The sequence below is a fragment of the Protopterus annectens genome, chromosome 7.part0, assembly GCF_019279795.1.
Source record: "Protopterus annectens isolate FY-2018-M chromosome 7.part0, PAN1.0, whole genome shotgun sequence".
NCBI classification, from domain to species: domain Eukaryota; kingdom Metazoa; phylum Chordata; order Ceratodontiformes; family Protopteridae; genus Protopterus; species Protopterus annectens.
The window spans coordinates 1,741,107,180-1,741,123,089 of NC_056739.1; the positions used below are offsets into that span (position 1 = coordinate 1,741,107,180).

At 47.0% G+C, this 15,910-nt stretch overlaps 1 protein-coding gene across 1 annotated transcript in view; it reads right to left on the minus strand.

The window, feature by feature from the left end:
• The window catches only part of VPS33B (VPS33B late endosome and lysosome associated), a 2,132,768-nt gene that overhangs the window by 1,855,692 nt on the left and 261,166 nt on the right, over nt 1-15,910 (minus strand). The window contains exon 4 of the mRNA XM_044078281.1: nt 10,998-11,059. Coding sequence (XP_043934216.1) covers nt 10,998-11,059 — 62 coding nt within the window. The remainder of the gene's footprint in view (nt 1-10,997; nt 11,060-15,910) is intronic.

Here is a 15,910-nt window from a genome sequence, read left to right on the forward strand (position 1 = left end):
TATATACTTTTTTACCCCATCTCACCAGGGACCTTGCTTCCCTGTCTGCTGGCAGTGGGTTTTTGGCAGAGGAGGTAGCCACTCCCTTGGGGCCCTGTGAAATAGTTTCTAGATCCACAGAGTGGGCCTTAAAAAGGTGCTTGTGGGTGTCAGGGACCCTATAATATCTGTCCGGCTTGACAGGAGCCGGAGGAAGAGAATCAGGGTTAGCACTGGAGTCAGAGAAAACATCATCCTAAACATCCATAAAGTACAGTTTTGTACCTACCATAAATGTAGATGTCCGATAGGTATGCATCTGCAGTCATAACATATGGGTTGTCCTGCCTCAGGCAGCCCTTCGGTCAGCCGGATTCCAAAGTCTGGGTCTGGCCTCGGCTGATGTCGCACTTCACCCGACGTCATAGCTCCTGGGGTATAAAGGCATCAGCCGACGCCATTTTCCTCAGTGTTTCTTGCCCCAGATGCCAGGTGCCCTCTAGGAAGGCTAAATTTGGATAAATGTAGAAAATTCCAAACAGTAGAAAGCAAAATATATATATACATATATACATACAAACAAATACACCATAATAGATTCCCCCAGCTAGCTAAAAGAGGGGTAAGTACCCTAGGAATACCACAGAGGGAAGGAGGGTGGGTAATCCTGACTGCAGATGCATACCTATCGGACATCTACATTTATGGTAGGTACAAAACTGTACTATGTCCTTCAAGGATGCATCTGCAGTCATAACATATGGGTAGAATACCATAGCCAAACTGGGGAGGAGGCACTAAGATAATGATGGTGTAGTTAAGATGCCCTGTAAAACTGCAGTTGCAAAACCTGCTCGGGATCTGGAGTATAAAGGAAGATTGTAATGCTTGGCAAATGTATGCACGGAGCTCCAAGTAGCAGCTTCTAAAATGTCTTTGGTAGCCACTCCTCGTAGGAAAGCTGTAGTGGTGGCTGTGGCTCTTGTGGAGTGAGGCCTGATATTTTCAGGAGTTCTCTTTCCATGAAAAGAGTAGCAGAATCGAATGCAATTTCCTATCCATTTTGAAATTGTCTGTTTGGAAATTGCTTTTCCTTGCACTCCTGTTGCATATGCTACCAGAAGCTGGTCAGTTTTTCTGCTGGTTTTAGTTCTGTCCAGATAGTAGCGCAGTTGTCTGTGTACATCCAAGGTGTGCAATAGTTTTTCCCCCCTGTTCTGTGGGTTAGGGAAGAACGTAGGTAAATGAATAGCTTGGTTCAAGGATACCCTGGATACCACCTTTGGCATGAAAGTAGGATTGGTTCTCAGAGACATTCTATCCTGGCGAAAGATAAGGAAAGGCTGCACTGCCATTAATGCCTGTAACTCGGATACCCTTCTTGCTGAAGTGATTGCTAGAAGGAAAGCAGTTTTCCAAGATAAGAACTGTAAATCTGCTGATGCTGCTGGTTCAAAAGGGGGAAGTGTTAATTTTTCCAGCACAAAATTGAGATCCCATGTAGGCAGAGGTGGTTTTCTTGGAGGTTTCACATTTTTGATCCCTCTTAAAAATTGCCTGAGGAGAGGGTGAGAGAAGATAGGAGGATCCATGTTGTACTCTGCTGAAATTGCTGAAGCATGAATCTTAATGGAAGAATAGGACAGGCCATTGTGGAACAGTTCTGCTAAGTATTCTAGGATGTGTGCTAGGTTTGCCAGTGTGACATTTGTTCCCTTTGATGCACTCCAAATGAGGAATCTCTTCCATTTGGCTGAGTATGCTTTTCTTGTGGAGGGTCTGCGAGCCTCCAGGATAATGTCCTTGACCCTCTGAGATAAAAGAGATTGGCTTTGTTCTATGCAATTTTCCATGTGGTTAGCTGCAGCGTTTTCAAGTTTGGATGCAGGGTCTTGTAGTTGTTCTGCGTTAGAAGTAAAGGCCATAGAGGTAGAGGCCATGAGTTCGTCCGAGACATGCTTCTCAGTAGCGGGTACCAATGCTGCCTTGGCCAGTCTGGAGTTATCAGAATCACCTTTGGCTGTTCCTCCCTGATCTTCAGAAGAACTTTGTACATCAGTGGGAGAGGTGGAAAGGCATAAACTGTCAGGGCCTTCCAGCTGAAAGAAAGGGAGTCCACCCTCCAGGCTTGTGGGTGGTGTTCTCTTGAGCAGAATTTCTTCAGTTGGTGGTTGAGTGGGGAGGCGAACAGGTCTATCTCTGGCATTCCCCATTTCTTTGTTATGTTTTTGAAGATGTCTGGATGCAGCATCCATTCGTGAGCATCCGTGGTAGTTCTGCTTAAGCTGTCTGCTAGTGAATTCTCTTTTCCTGGTACGAATCTGGCCTGCAGTTGAATGTTGAGATTCAGGCCTAGGTTCCACAGGTCCATTGCCATCCAGCATAGAGGGTAGGAATGCGTGCCTCCCTGTTTGTTGATGTACCACATGACTGTGGTATTGTCTGTCCTTATCAGCAGGTGTCCTTGCTGGAGGAATGATATGAATGCCTCGATTGCATGTTTCACTGCCAGCATCTCCTTTAGATTTATGTGTAGATTCAGCTGGTCTTGAGATCATAGGCCTTGGATACACTTGTCTTCCATGTGTGCCACCCAGCTTAGGTCTGAGGCGTCCGTGGTGATGGTCTGCCTTGGTTGTGGTTTGTGGAAAGGCAACCCTCTGTTGGTCTGGCAGGCCTGAGCCCACCACAGGAATTCTTTTTTCAGGCATGGAATGATTGGTATCATGGTTTCTAGACTGTGTCTGTGTTGAGACCATACATTCCTTAGGTACCATTGTAATTTTCTCATATGCAGCCTGGCATGTGGGATCAAGATTATGCAAGATGCCATGTAGCCCAGGGCCTGCAGGACTTTCCTTGCAGTAAGCTGAGTTTGTCTTGTCAATGCCATGAAGTAGACTGGGAGTTGCTTTTGTTTTTCATCTGTGAGAAAAGCCATCTGAGTTATTGTGTCCAGTTCTGCACCCAGAAATGTTATCCTTTGGGATGGCACTAGTCTTGACTTCTGTATGTTGACTGTGTATCCCAAGGCTTGTAACAGTTGTATGACATAGGCCAAATCCTTTATTATTTTTGTCTTGTTGTCCACTTGTATTAGGCAGTCGTCCAGGTATGGGTAGATCTGAATTCCCTGAAGCCTGCAATGTGCAATTACTGATGCCAGGCATTTTGTGAATACTCTGGGCGCAGTAGATAAGCCAAAGGGCAATGCTGAGAATTGATAATGCTCTGATCCTGCAAGAAATCTGAGGTGTCTTCTGCAATCTGGTCGTATAGGGACATGCAGGTATGCCTCCTTGAGATCTAGAGTCACCAGCCAAGACTCCTTGCCCAACATGGGAAGAAGTTGCTGTAGGGTCAGCATCTTGAATTTTGGTACAATGAGATATGTGTTCAGTGTGGACAAGTCGAGAATAGGCCTCCATTGAGCTTCTTTTCTTTGTACAAGGAATAGTCTGGAGTAAAATCCTTGGCCTTGTTCCATAGATGATACCCTTTCCATTGCTCTCATCCTTAGTAAGTTGATGATTTGTTTTAGAGCCTCTGACTTCTGGCTTGGTAGAAGGTTTGGCATTCCTCTCTTTTTTTGGTAAAGTGTGGAAGTGAAACCTGTAGCCTTTGTCTATTGTTTGCAATGTCCATTTGTCTCCTGTAATGCAATGCCAGTTTTTTGAAAATAAAGCTAACTTTCCGCCCAAGGGTGCTTCCAGTTGTTCCCTGGTAGGCGGGATCAGAGCCAAGTCATTGTGTCTGTCCTGTGGAAGTGGTTGTAGTCGCAGCTGTGGCGGTACTCCTCTGGTTGGCAGGTTGCCACTGACGACCCCTGTAGGCACCCCTTGATTGACCTCTGCCTCTTGGGCGTCTATTTCTGCCTCTCTGAGCTCTGGAGGTGTCTGGAAAGGACCAATTTTTTGAAGGCCAGTTTCTGCTGAACCTAGGAGGTTGGACCTGCAGGAAATCCTTGACTGTTTGCACAGATTTTGCTTTTTCTTCCACTTTCTTTAGAACCTCCTGTGCAGGGGAGCCAAATAAACTTTGTTTCTCCATAGGGGCATCTAGGAGTTTAGACTTGACATGGTCTGGCAAGGATTGCTCTTTTAGCCAGGCATGCCTTCGAATCACTGCTCCAGTCATAGCTGATCTAAATGAAGCCTCCAGTGCATCATAGCCACATTTTAAGAAATGATTACTGACCTGCTGAGAGTTGTGTACCAAATCCTGAAGGGACTTACGGTCTAAAGGTTCAGGAGAGGAAAGCTTTTTATTCAGCTGATCTAACAAAAAATCCTGGTACTGTATCATGTGAAATTGACAGTTTAAAGCCCTGGCAGAAAGAGTAGCAGATGTATAAACCTTTTTACCCCATCTCTCTAATGCTCTTGACTCTCTTTCAGAGGGTAGGGGATTTTTGGCAGTGGCAGCTGCAACACCCTTTGGGCCCTGAGAAATAGTTTCTGGGTCTGCAGCATGGGCCTTATACAAGTGGAAGTGAGAATCCGGGACCCTGTAATATCTGTCAGGTTTGGCAGGGGCCGGGGGAAGAGAATCAGGAGCTGAACTGGCATCATTGTATGCATCATCAACAACTGATAGTACAGGTGGGATGGCTAAAGGCCTATGCTGTGGCAAGTGTAAAAAAGTCCTCAGCCTTTTCCTAGAATCAGAAAAATCCTGACCCTGCCATTGAAAGTGTTCCCTCATTGAGTGTAGAGCCTCCCCAAAGGAAAATTCTTCTGGGGGGGAGGCAGAAGGAATTGAGTCTTCTGCATCCGAATCCTCATAAGGTGAGTATGGTCCTTCCTGATGGTCTGATAAATCTGATCCATCCGAGGAATAGTCAGAGGAAAGAGGTTCAGGGGGTTCAGTCCTAGGCCTTTTTTCAGGAGGCGGTTGTGAGGCCCTGTCTGGGTGAGGTTGGGATCCCCTAATCAGAGATATAAGGTCCTCAGCAAGGCTGAGAATCTGAGAACTTGAGGAAGGTCTGTGAGAGGAAGCTTTTGTTGGTAAGGCCTTGGAAAGTTTAGCTGCTTTAGCCCTGGTGAAGGCCTTAATAGACATAGAAGCAGGGGGTCTAGCTGCCCCACGTGCAGGAGTAGAAATGTCCAACGGAATGGTGTCGGACAATTCTTGTGCGCCTGCTTCTTCGGTAGGAATTTCTGTAGCCGACTCAGCCGGGGCCTCTGTGGCCTCGGTTGTTGGAGGCATGCTTTTGGCAGAAGGAAGAACCGAGGACTCGGTTTCAGCCGAAACCGAGACACTCGCGGTAGGCCTAACCGTGGTTTCAGCCGAAACCGCGGGCCGCGAGTGTCGGTCCTTTTCCTTGCGTTTTTTGGCTAAATGTGTAGTCGGAGTCTCCGACGGCATTTTATATGCAAAAGCGGAACCAAAAAACTCTTCTGCAAACTCCGACCGACGTCTAAGTGTCCGTCGGTTGAAGGAAGCACAGGCTAAACAAGCTGATACGTCGTGGTCTGGGCCTAAGCAAGGAAGGCAGTAAGAGTGGAAATCCTTATGAGGTATTTGTTTCCCACAAGTTAAACAATTATTTACTTTGTCTGACATCGGCTGAGGCAAGAAAGAGTCCCCAACGGGGTACTTAGCTTTTTTAGAAGTCTTCGGTAGCTGAAATCTCTGGATCTGACCGACCGGCACTTGCGAACAGCTTCTGCTTCGGGCACCGCATAACAAGAAAGACGGAGGAAAATGGCATTGGCTGATGCCTTTATACCCCAGGAGCTATGACATCGGGTGAAGTGCGACATCAGCCGAGGCCAGACCCAGACTTTGGAATCCGGCCGACCGAAGGGCTGCCTGAGGCAGGACAACCCATATGTTATGACTGCAGATGCATCCTTGAAGGACATCAGGTGGAATAGCTAAAGGCCTGTGCTGGGGTAGCTTGAGAAAGGTCCGAAGCCTTTTTCTAGAGTCAGAGAATTCCTGACCCTGCCATTGAAAATGTTCCCTCATGGAATGCAGGACTTCACCAAATGAGAAATCCTCTGGAGGGGAGGCGGAGGGAATTGATTCCTCAGCATCAGAGTCCTCGTAGGCCTGGAAGGATTCTTCATGGGTATCAGAATGTTCAGACCCCAGAGGCTTCATCCGAAGAGAGGTCGTCCGCCTGCTCAGTTCTGGGCCTTTTCTCTGCAGGTGGGAGAGAAGCCCTCTCCGGATGAGGCTGAGACCCCCTGATAAGAGAAATAAGATCAGCAGCCAGAGACATGATTTGCTTATCAGAAGAAGGGGCCTAGGCAGTAGGTCTAGGATGGGCCTTGGCCTGACTGGCGGCCTTAGCACGTGCAAAGGCCTTGATGGACATGGATACAGGAGGCCTAGCAGCCCCACGTGCAGGCGTAACCTTGTCCACCAAAATGGTGTCAGGTAGATCCAGAACTTCGGTTTCCGGAGGAAAATCAACAACCGGCACCGGAGAGGTCTCCGAGACCGAAGGTCATGTTAACGCTGTGTCATCGGCCTGGAGTGGTAGATTTATCACTTCGGAAGGAACCGGAGCACTAGCAGAGGGTTTGGGAGTAGCATCGGTAGTAGACGCGGGCCGAGAATGTTGGTCCCGGTCCTTGCGTTTTTTAGCAGATTGGGTAGTCGGTTGATCCGATGGCATGATATATGCAAAAGATTCACCGAAGAAGTCCTCGGCGAATTCTGCCCGGCACCTGAGAGTGCGCTTATTAAAGCAGGCACAGGCAGCACAGGCCGAGATGTCGTGGTCTGGGCCCAGGCAAGGAAGGCAGAGAGAATGGAAGTCCTTATGAGGTATTTGTTTACCACAAGACAAACAATTATTAACTTTCTCAATTTGTTCTGACATCGGCTGAGGCAAGAATAAATGTTCCCCAACAGGGTACTTAGCTTTTAGATGACTTCGGTACTGAAAACACAGGAGCTGACCGACCGGCACTTGCGAACTGCTTCTGCTTTGGGCACCGCGCGGCAAGAAAGACTGAAGAAGATGGCGTCGGCCGATGCCTTTATACTCCAGCTGTGGTGACGTTGGAGTGGAGGCAACACCAGCCGACGCCGGACCCGGACTTTGGAATTTGGCCGACCGAGGGCTGCCTGAGGCAGGACAACCCATATGTTATGACTGCAGTTGCATTCTTGAAGGACATCCTTGCTCACCTTTGAAGACTTGGAGTTTGCTATCTGAGCTATGTGGCACCTGAGGTGTAGGATCCTGTCTGGAGTTAAGAATACCTTCATCTGCAAAGTGTCTAGCCATGCCCCAATGAAGTGTAGAACTTGTACTGGTTGCAAATGGGATTTGTGAACATTGACTGTAATCCCCAGTTGATCTGCCAATCGAATGAAATAATCTCGGGCCACACACAACTGATGCTTGTTGAGCGCAGTGAAGAGCCAGTTGTCCAGGTATGGAAACACCTGAATAACCTGAAGCCTCAGGTGAGTCGCTACAACTGTCATTGCCTTGGTGAATACCCTGGGGGCTGTGGTAAGACCAAAGGTTAGGGCACTAAACTGAAAATGACTGGCTCCCAGCTGGAAGTGCAGAAACCTCCTGGAGCTTCTGTGTATTTTGATGTGGTAGTAAGCATCCTGGAGGTCTAACGAGCACATCCAGTCGCACTCTCGGCGATAAGGTAGAATGGACTGTAGGGTGACCATCCGGAATTTTTGTTTGGCTACTGACAGGTTTAATGTTGACAGGTCTAGAATGGGCCTGAGGCCCCCCATCTTTTTTGGCACCAAAAAGAACCTTGAGTAAATGCCTAATCCAGACTGATCGAGGGGGACCTGTTCAATGGCTCGTTTGAGAAGCAGCATTGAAACCTCTAGAGCTGCGGACTCACTGTGAACGGGTATAACATCCAGGAGGTATTTTGTAATATTTGGAGGGGCAACAAATGGGATAGAGTAACCTCTGGATATTACCTGTAAAACCCAGAGATCTGTCGTAATGGACTACCATGCCGCTGGGTGTAAGGACAATTGTCCCCCGACTGCCTCCAGAGTAGGACAGTTGGGCAACCCTCAGGGCTGCTGACCGGGTCTATCAGAAAAGGGTTCCCTAGACCTGAAATTCCTGGGACCCCCTCTACCACTGGGTCGGCGTCAATCCTGTCCCCCTCTGCCTCTGGGGGAATAGTTGTCCTGAAAATCCTGGGAAAACTGAGATTTTCGGAACCACATCTTCTTCTGTCCCCTTTGATTCCTAGAGAAGGACCGCTGAGGGTTAGAGAAGCGGACTCCGACAGCAGACAAAGTCTTCCCATCATTTTTGCTCTGGACAAGTGTGTCACGCACAGTCTTCCCAAAAAGAGAAGAGCCGTCGAAGGGAGCGTTGATAAACGACGCCTTGAAAGAGTCCGCGAACTGACACAACCTGAGCCAGGCATCACGCCTCATGGCTATGCCTGTCCCAGCCCCCCTAGCTGCTTGTTCCGTGGCATGGGAAAGGAGCCGCATTGACGTGTTTGAGATTGACTTCAGTGTAGACATTTTCGCTGAGAATAACTGTCTGTCCTGTGACGATAAAGACTCTGGCGACGACTCAGCGAATTCCGAAGCAAGGTCTCGCTGAAGCCAAATCACATGTGCCAAATAATTCAGCGCACAGATAGAAAAGGTTGCAGAGGAGTAGACACACTTCCCAAACCTATCCACCGACCTGGACTACTTGTCTGGAAGGTCGACTGAGGAACTCTCCTGTGCTAGTTCCTTCTTTGGGGCCGCTGCAACCAACATAGCATCAACTGGGGCTCCTTTCGACCACGGTTGTCTATCACAAGGGGGAGACAAAACCTTGTCAGGGCATTTGGGGATGGGCCCTATGGTGTCAGGTTCCTTCCATGCCCTCATGGTTGCCCTCGTGGTGATGAGGTCCACCAAGGGGTCCGCTGGCGGGGACACCCAAGAAGTAGATGGGCCCATGCGAAAGGCCTCCAGGAACACTGACTCATCCCCAGATGGTTTTTGGGCTGGCCAACCTCCCCTCTGGCGGAGGATCTCCAGAATTTCTCTGAAGGAGACGTCTTCGGGAGGTGACCTGGGGGAACCTTCTCCTTCATCTAAGTCAGTGTCCATGGTGAGGGACTCGGGGGAGTCCAAGTGCCTACTTTTGCACTTGCACTTATGGTGACCCTCTTCAGTGGGACTTTCCAAAGGGGATCTGTGAGCCGCAGGGGTTTCCTCAGGGAAATTAACCTGGGGATCCTCTGGCACAGGCTATCCCTGAGTCAGGATGAAGGGAGTCGTCTCAAAATCCAGGGGGGCCTGGGTGGTATCCGAGGGGATGGGCTGGGGTCTCAATCCCTGGGAGAGAACCCTCTCCACCACTTCGAAGGCCAAGGGAGAAGCCCTCCCCAGATCCGAAGTGGGGACCAGAGCCGAAGCCAGGGTAGCCTGAGGTCCAAGGGAAAGGATCAGAACCAAAAAGGTCGGAGCTGAAGAATCCATTCCCCCGGGTCCGACTCCCTGTCCACAGCTCAGAGAGTCACTCGGATCTGAACAAGTCAGAACCGAGGAACTCAAGGTAACAGCCAGAGTCGAGGTTGGAGGAACCGTCCGCACCGAGCTACCAGCTTGGAAAAACCTTGGATTCAAGAGCTCCAAAGCCAAAGCACAGATCAGGGAAGGAGAGATGGGGTGAAAAAGAGGCATGGAGGTCCCCCCCCCAAAGGGAGAGGGGCCTGAATTTGGGAATGGATAAATCTCTGCATCATCCTGTCCATATCCATGTCTGATAGGCTTTGAGTCGACCTCGAAGAGGCCACCGACTCGGATCTGGCTGGTCTGCGCAGTGGGGAGGAAGGCCTCGGGTCCGAATGTTCCAACGGCTCTGGGCCCTAGGGTTAAAACCTGAACAGACAGCACATTGAGTCGACAAATGTGCCACTTCCAAGCAAATTACACACAGAGTGTGACCATCAGCCAGGGAGAGCTTATGGCCACACTCTGTACATTTTTTAAAGACAGGCTTCGGTTGGTCAGCCATAGTCCTGCACCGAAAAGTATAAACACTACCTCTGCAAAATCACACACACAAACACACAGGTAGGGGAAGGGCAGGCCTAACTACTATTCTATACAAAATTGTTTTTTTTTAAAACACCGATGACCAGGAGAGATACTACACAAGGGGAGGAAGGGAAAAATTTTACTCAAACAAACCCAGATACCAGAAAAAAATACCACTTACTATCCCCTGAGCTCAGAGAAAAGGAGACCACGATGCACACTACTGGCGCGGCAAACGAGATCTGAGGGAAGATAGGAGATGTAGGGCAGTATGGGTAAGGGGAAGAGCTTGGAGCAGATGCTAGAAAGAAAGTTGCTGGCTTTGATCCGATACGGATCCATATACCCACAGGTTGCAGATAAAATGAAGTTAACTACTTCAGATCTTTGGTTCAATGTCTCAAATGAAAGATGGCACCTCAGACGTGAAGCACCCCTCATGCTGCAATATAACAACAGTACTGGAAAAATGAATCTGCACAGGTGTTACAGGAATAGAAACCACAACCTTCTAGAATAAAACGTAATTACATTACCTTCTGAATCATTGACACTTTGATAGTTAATCTTTTCATGATTACAAAGACATCCATTCTTGTAATGCCTGCATAAGGACATGGCTTTCAATACTAAGTCTTTCCTACAAAGTAGTAACAGTGAAGTGCAACTTTTATGTGCTGTCTGCAAAGTTTTCGTATTCAGTTACTCTATCTTCAGCTTACAGCTTAAGCTGTGCCTTAAACTGGTCATTCATACCCAATATGCACAAATGGCTATTAGAGGGAAGAAAAAACGAAGGAAGGAAATCAATACTCTAAAAAGAAAAAAAAAAATCTGTGCCTAATAGACACAGGTTAGAAGTAGGCCTTCCCACTCAGTTTCAGCAATGAAGCAATGCCTTTAAATCTGATAAAATCAGAAGCAGACACTAAACCAACAAAAGTCATGCCCATGCGGCCAAACTGTTATGTAAATTTCATTTAGAAGCATGCAGTACCACATTATTCAACACTTACTGGCCACTGTTGCTAATGACTGTCCTGTTCTCCAGCTTGTACAGTTTGTCCACTTCATGTTTCTAAAGAAAAAAAAAAAAACAACATGAGAGTTACAAATATATTCTTGTGTCATGCAACACAATACATTTTTTTTTTTTTAACTACACTGCCTACAAAACTCTATTAAGTGATTCTTAAATGTGCTAATAATCTCAGAGCAAAGTAGCAAAGACTCAGGCTTTAAAATAACCACTGTAAAAAAAAAAAAAAAAAAAAAAAATTAACATTCTGCCATACTTGTGAGGAATAATGTTTATCGCACTAATGGTATACACTGAAAAGTTTAAAAAATGCTCAGCACGTAAAAAATTAACAAACAGATGATTAATTTAAAATGGGAACTAACAGCAGAAAATGTAAATTCAAAGATGTTCAATCAATATAAATTTTATTTTCTACACTGGAAACTTAAAATTAAAATACTGATAATTGTGCACAAAGGCATGTATGCGTGTGTTAGAGAGGAAAAAGATCCTGACTTTGCTTACGCAAACATATTAAGTGGAGTTCCAGAATATCTGTCCTGTTTATCTTTATTCTGTAATACATTTTCAATGAACAGAACAGCAAACAATGAATTATGTGATATCTGAGAAGTCCTTTTCATGTCTAGGAAAACTCAAAGTCTGAATATGTAAACATTATATATATTTGCTTGAGCATGCTTTTTGAGCTTGTAGCCAGCTCGTGTGAAAAACATTCTTTACTGTCCACTGGAATTGCTGAATGGTTGAAAAGTGTATTCCTGCGCGCAGAAAAAAAACAAGATTTTAGAAGTTTTTTATCTAGTTCAATTATATGTTGGATTATCCCAACAGTTTGATTATTCAACTTACCCTAGGGTCCCAATTAGTTCGGCTAATCGACTCTGCTGTATATATTTAAGGTAGATTATAAACACCTTTACAAACAAGACAGACTGTAAATAATCATCTTAAATTCTTTGAAAATAATTTAGCTTCAACTGAAAAATAAAACTTACTAGTAGCAAAAAAAAAAAAAAACTGTTGTGTAAGTAAACTTATCATAATAGCAGATGTTCGAATGAACACTGCAGGAGTAGCTTTAGCTATATGGGCTGTTATAACAGCCAAACAGCTTCCAAAGCTTCAGGGTACCTTCCAAACACCCAAAAGTACAGTTGTGTATACTTACCATAAATGTAGATGTTCGAGTGTATTCACTGTTGTAGCCATCACCTGTGGGGTTATCCCTGCTGTGGTAGCCCTCGGGTGGCCCGAATACTAGAGTCAATGTTTTTTATGCATCGGCTGCCGTCGCCTGTAGTCTGACATCAGTGCTATAAAGCAAGGCAGCCGACGTCATTACATCAGTTTTTTTTGTCCTAACCCATCAGAAGCACAAAGAAATAAGGAAAAGTGGTCCTGGTGGCTAAAAGCCACCGTGGGAACCTTATGTCCCACTAGGGGAAGATGCTATATGCGTGATGGAGGGAGGGAAACCAGGACCGCAACAGTGAATACACTTGAACATCTACATTTATTGTAAGTGTACACACCTGTACTATGTTCTTCGTGTTTCACTGCTACAGTCATCACCTGTGGGAGGATTCTCAAAGCTGAGGAGAGGGGTGGAAGGATAGGTTAGAGTCATAGGCATGGGTCAGCAGGTCCTGCAGAACTGCAGAGGCAAACCCTGCCCTAGACTTAGAAAAAAGAGGTAGGTGGTAATGCTTTGCAAAAGTATGGACAGAGGTCCAGGTGACAGCTTCCAAGATATCCCTGGTGGGTATTCCTCTGAGGAAGCCTGTGGAAGTGGAGGCTGCCCTGATGGAATGGGTACAAATAAGACTTGTGGGGGGGGATCCCATGTGGTTTGTAGCAGAAATGGATACAATGGAATATCTATTTGGAATTGTTTTTTTTTTTGGAAACTGACTTCCCCTCTCTCCCAGGGGCAAAGCTGACAAGTAGTTGGTCTGTTTTTCTGAATGGTTTAGCATGGTCCAGATAGTATCTGAGTTGTCTGTGCATGTCTAGCGAGAGTAGAATTCTTTCCCCCGTGTTCTGAGGGTTGGGAAAGAAGGTGGGTAGGTGTATGGCCTGGTTGAGTATCACATCAGATACCACCTTGGGCATAAAGGGGGGGTTAGTCCACAGGGAGACCCTGTCTGCATGGAAAATGATGAAGGGCTCAACAGGCATGACAGCCTGAAGTTCTGATACCCTTCTGGCTGAGGTGATAGCTAGTAGGAATGCAGTCTTCCAGGAGAGGTATTTCAATTCTGTAGAAGCAGCAGGTTCGAAAGGAGGTAAGGTTAGTTTTTCTAGAACATAATTCAAGTCCCAGGGTGGCATGGGAAACCTTCTGGGAGGTCTGATATTAGAAGGCCCTCTGAGGAATTGCTTAATCAAAGGATAAGAGAAGAAGGGTGGGTCTGAATCGTAATGGGCAGAAATGGCTGAGGCATGGATTTTAATAGAGGAGAAAGAGAGGCCACTATTGAGCAACTCGGCTAGGTAATCCAAGATAAGAGGAATGGAAGGATTGGAGGTACTGACCTCTTTGGACTGTTTCCAGGAGCAGAATCTTTCCCACTTCCCTGCATATGATTTTCTGGTGCTGGGCCTTCTAGCCTCTGTGATGATGTCTAGGACCTGTTTGCTTAACAGGGACTCCTTGTTAGCTTTTAAGGTATAAGCCATGCTGAAAGATTGAGAGTCTAAGTCTAGGTGCAGTATCTTCCCCCTCACCTGGGTCAAGAGGACTGAGATCAAGGGAAGCTGCTTGGGGGGTGAGGTGGTAAGGTCAGGCTGCACAGTAAGAGGTACCAATGCTGTCTGGGACAATCTGGAGCAATGAGGATGGCCTTTGGTCTCTCTTCTCTTATTTTGATCAATACCTTGGGAATAATGGTCAGAGAAGGGAACTCGTACACAAAGAGGGAGTTCCAGGGGAAGGTCAAGGCATCAACCTTCCATGCTAGCAGGTGATGCTCCCTGGTACAAAACTTTTGCAGCTGGTGGTTGAGGTGCGAGGCAAAGAGATCCACTTCTACAGTCCCCCACTCCTGAGTGACTTGCAGAAAGATTTCCCTGTGGAGCTGCCATTCGTGGGGGTCCAGTAAGTTTCTGCTGAGGTGGTCTGCCAGGGTGTTGTTGACCCCTGGTAGGTATTGGGCAATTAGGTGTAGACCTATGGAGGTGGCTGTAATGGCTAACCTGCACAGGGGGTAAGACTAGGTCCCCCCCTGTTTGTTGATATAGCACATCACTGTGGTGTTGTCTGTTTTTATAAGGAGAACCCCTGGCCTGAGATCAGGTTTGAAAGATGTCAGAGCCTTTTGTACTGCCATCATTTCCTTCTGACTGATGTGCAAGTGAAGTTGCTGGGCATCCCAAAGACCTTTGGTGCACCTGCCTGCTAGGTGAGCATGCCAAGCAATGTCTGAGGTGTCGGTGGTGATGGTCTGGCCAGAAGGGATGACCCTTGTTCCTGGCACAAGCCTCTGCCCACCAGAGGAACTCAGCCCTTATACATGGGATCAGAGGGAGCAAGGTCTCTAGGGACTGAGAGTGCTGGCACCAAAGGTTCTTTAAATACCACTGAAGTTTTCATGTGAAGCCTGGCCAGAGGAATGAGAAGGTTGCAAGATGTCATGTATCCCAGGGCTTGCAGGAACCTCCTCGCAGTGAGGTGACTTCTAGAAGCCAGCTGGGTAAAGTAGAGAGGCAGGAAGCTCAGCTTTTCTGGGGATAGGAAGGCCATTTGGGATGCTGTATCTAACACAGCTCCCAAAAAAATGATCTTCCTGGTGGGGTTTTGCTTTGATTTCTTCTCGTTGAAGGTGAACCCTAGGGAAGTTAGGAGTGATTTGACAAAGAAAAGGTCCTGGAGCAGCTTTTCTTTACACTCTGCCTGAGTGAGGCAGTCGTCCAGGTAAGGGTAAATCTGTATACTTCTCTGTCTGCAGAATGCTATGGTCAGGGACAAGCATTTGGTGAATACTCTGGAAGCAGTACATAAGCCCAAGGGCAACACAGAGAACTGAAAGTGTTGTGAGCCTGCTCTGAAGCACAGGAATATCCTGCATGATTCCCTGATGGGGTTGTGGAGGTAGGCATCATTTAGGTCTAGAGTCACTAGCCAGGCATTTTTAGTTAGCACAGACAGCAGCTGCTGCAAAGTTATCATTTTGAATCTGGGGACCACCAGGGAGGTGTTCAGAATGGATAGATCCAGGATGGGGTGCCAACTGCCCTTTTTTCTGGGAACAAGGAATAGTCTGGAATAATAGCCTTTGCCTGTTTGATCTGAGGGGACAGGTTCTACTGCTCCCTGTGATATGAGAGTTTGGACCTTTTTCCATCCCTCTGTCTACTGATTTGGAGGCAAGTCTGGGTTCCCTCTTGGAATTGGAAGTTCGCTGAAAGAGAATTTGTATCCCTGAAAAATGATCTTTAAGATCCATTGATCCTTGGTTACAGAAAGCCAATGGTCTTTGAAGAGGGAGAGCCTTCCTCCTAGTTTTTGATGAGTGAAGGGAGGGGAGGTGGGGAGGGGGACGGGGGAGTCATTGTGAGTGTTTGCCATAAAAGTTTGGCTTAGAACCCCCTGCCTTAGAAACGGAAGTGGTCCATTGTTTGCTTCTCTGCTGGCCCTGGGATAGGGGCCTGGAAGATCTGTCCCTGTGGGGCTTACCTTGGCCCAGTCTGCTAGGTGCAGGGATGGCCCAGAGCTTAGAGGGAAAGTTCCTGCTGAATCTGGGAGGTTGAACCTGAAAAAAATCTTTTACTGTTTGCATAGATTTTGCTTTGTCTTCCATCTTTTTAAGCACCTCTTCTGCCTTTTCAACAAATAAGCGCTCCTTACCTAGGGGTGCATCAATAAGTTTAGACCTGGCATGATCA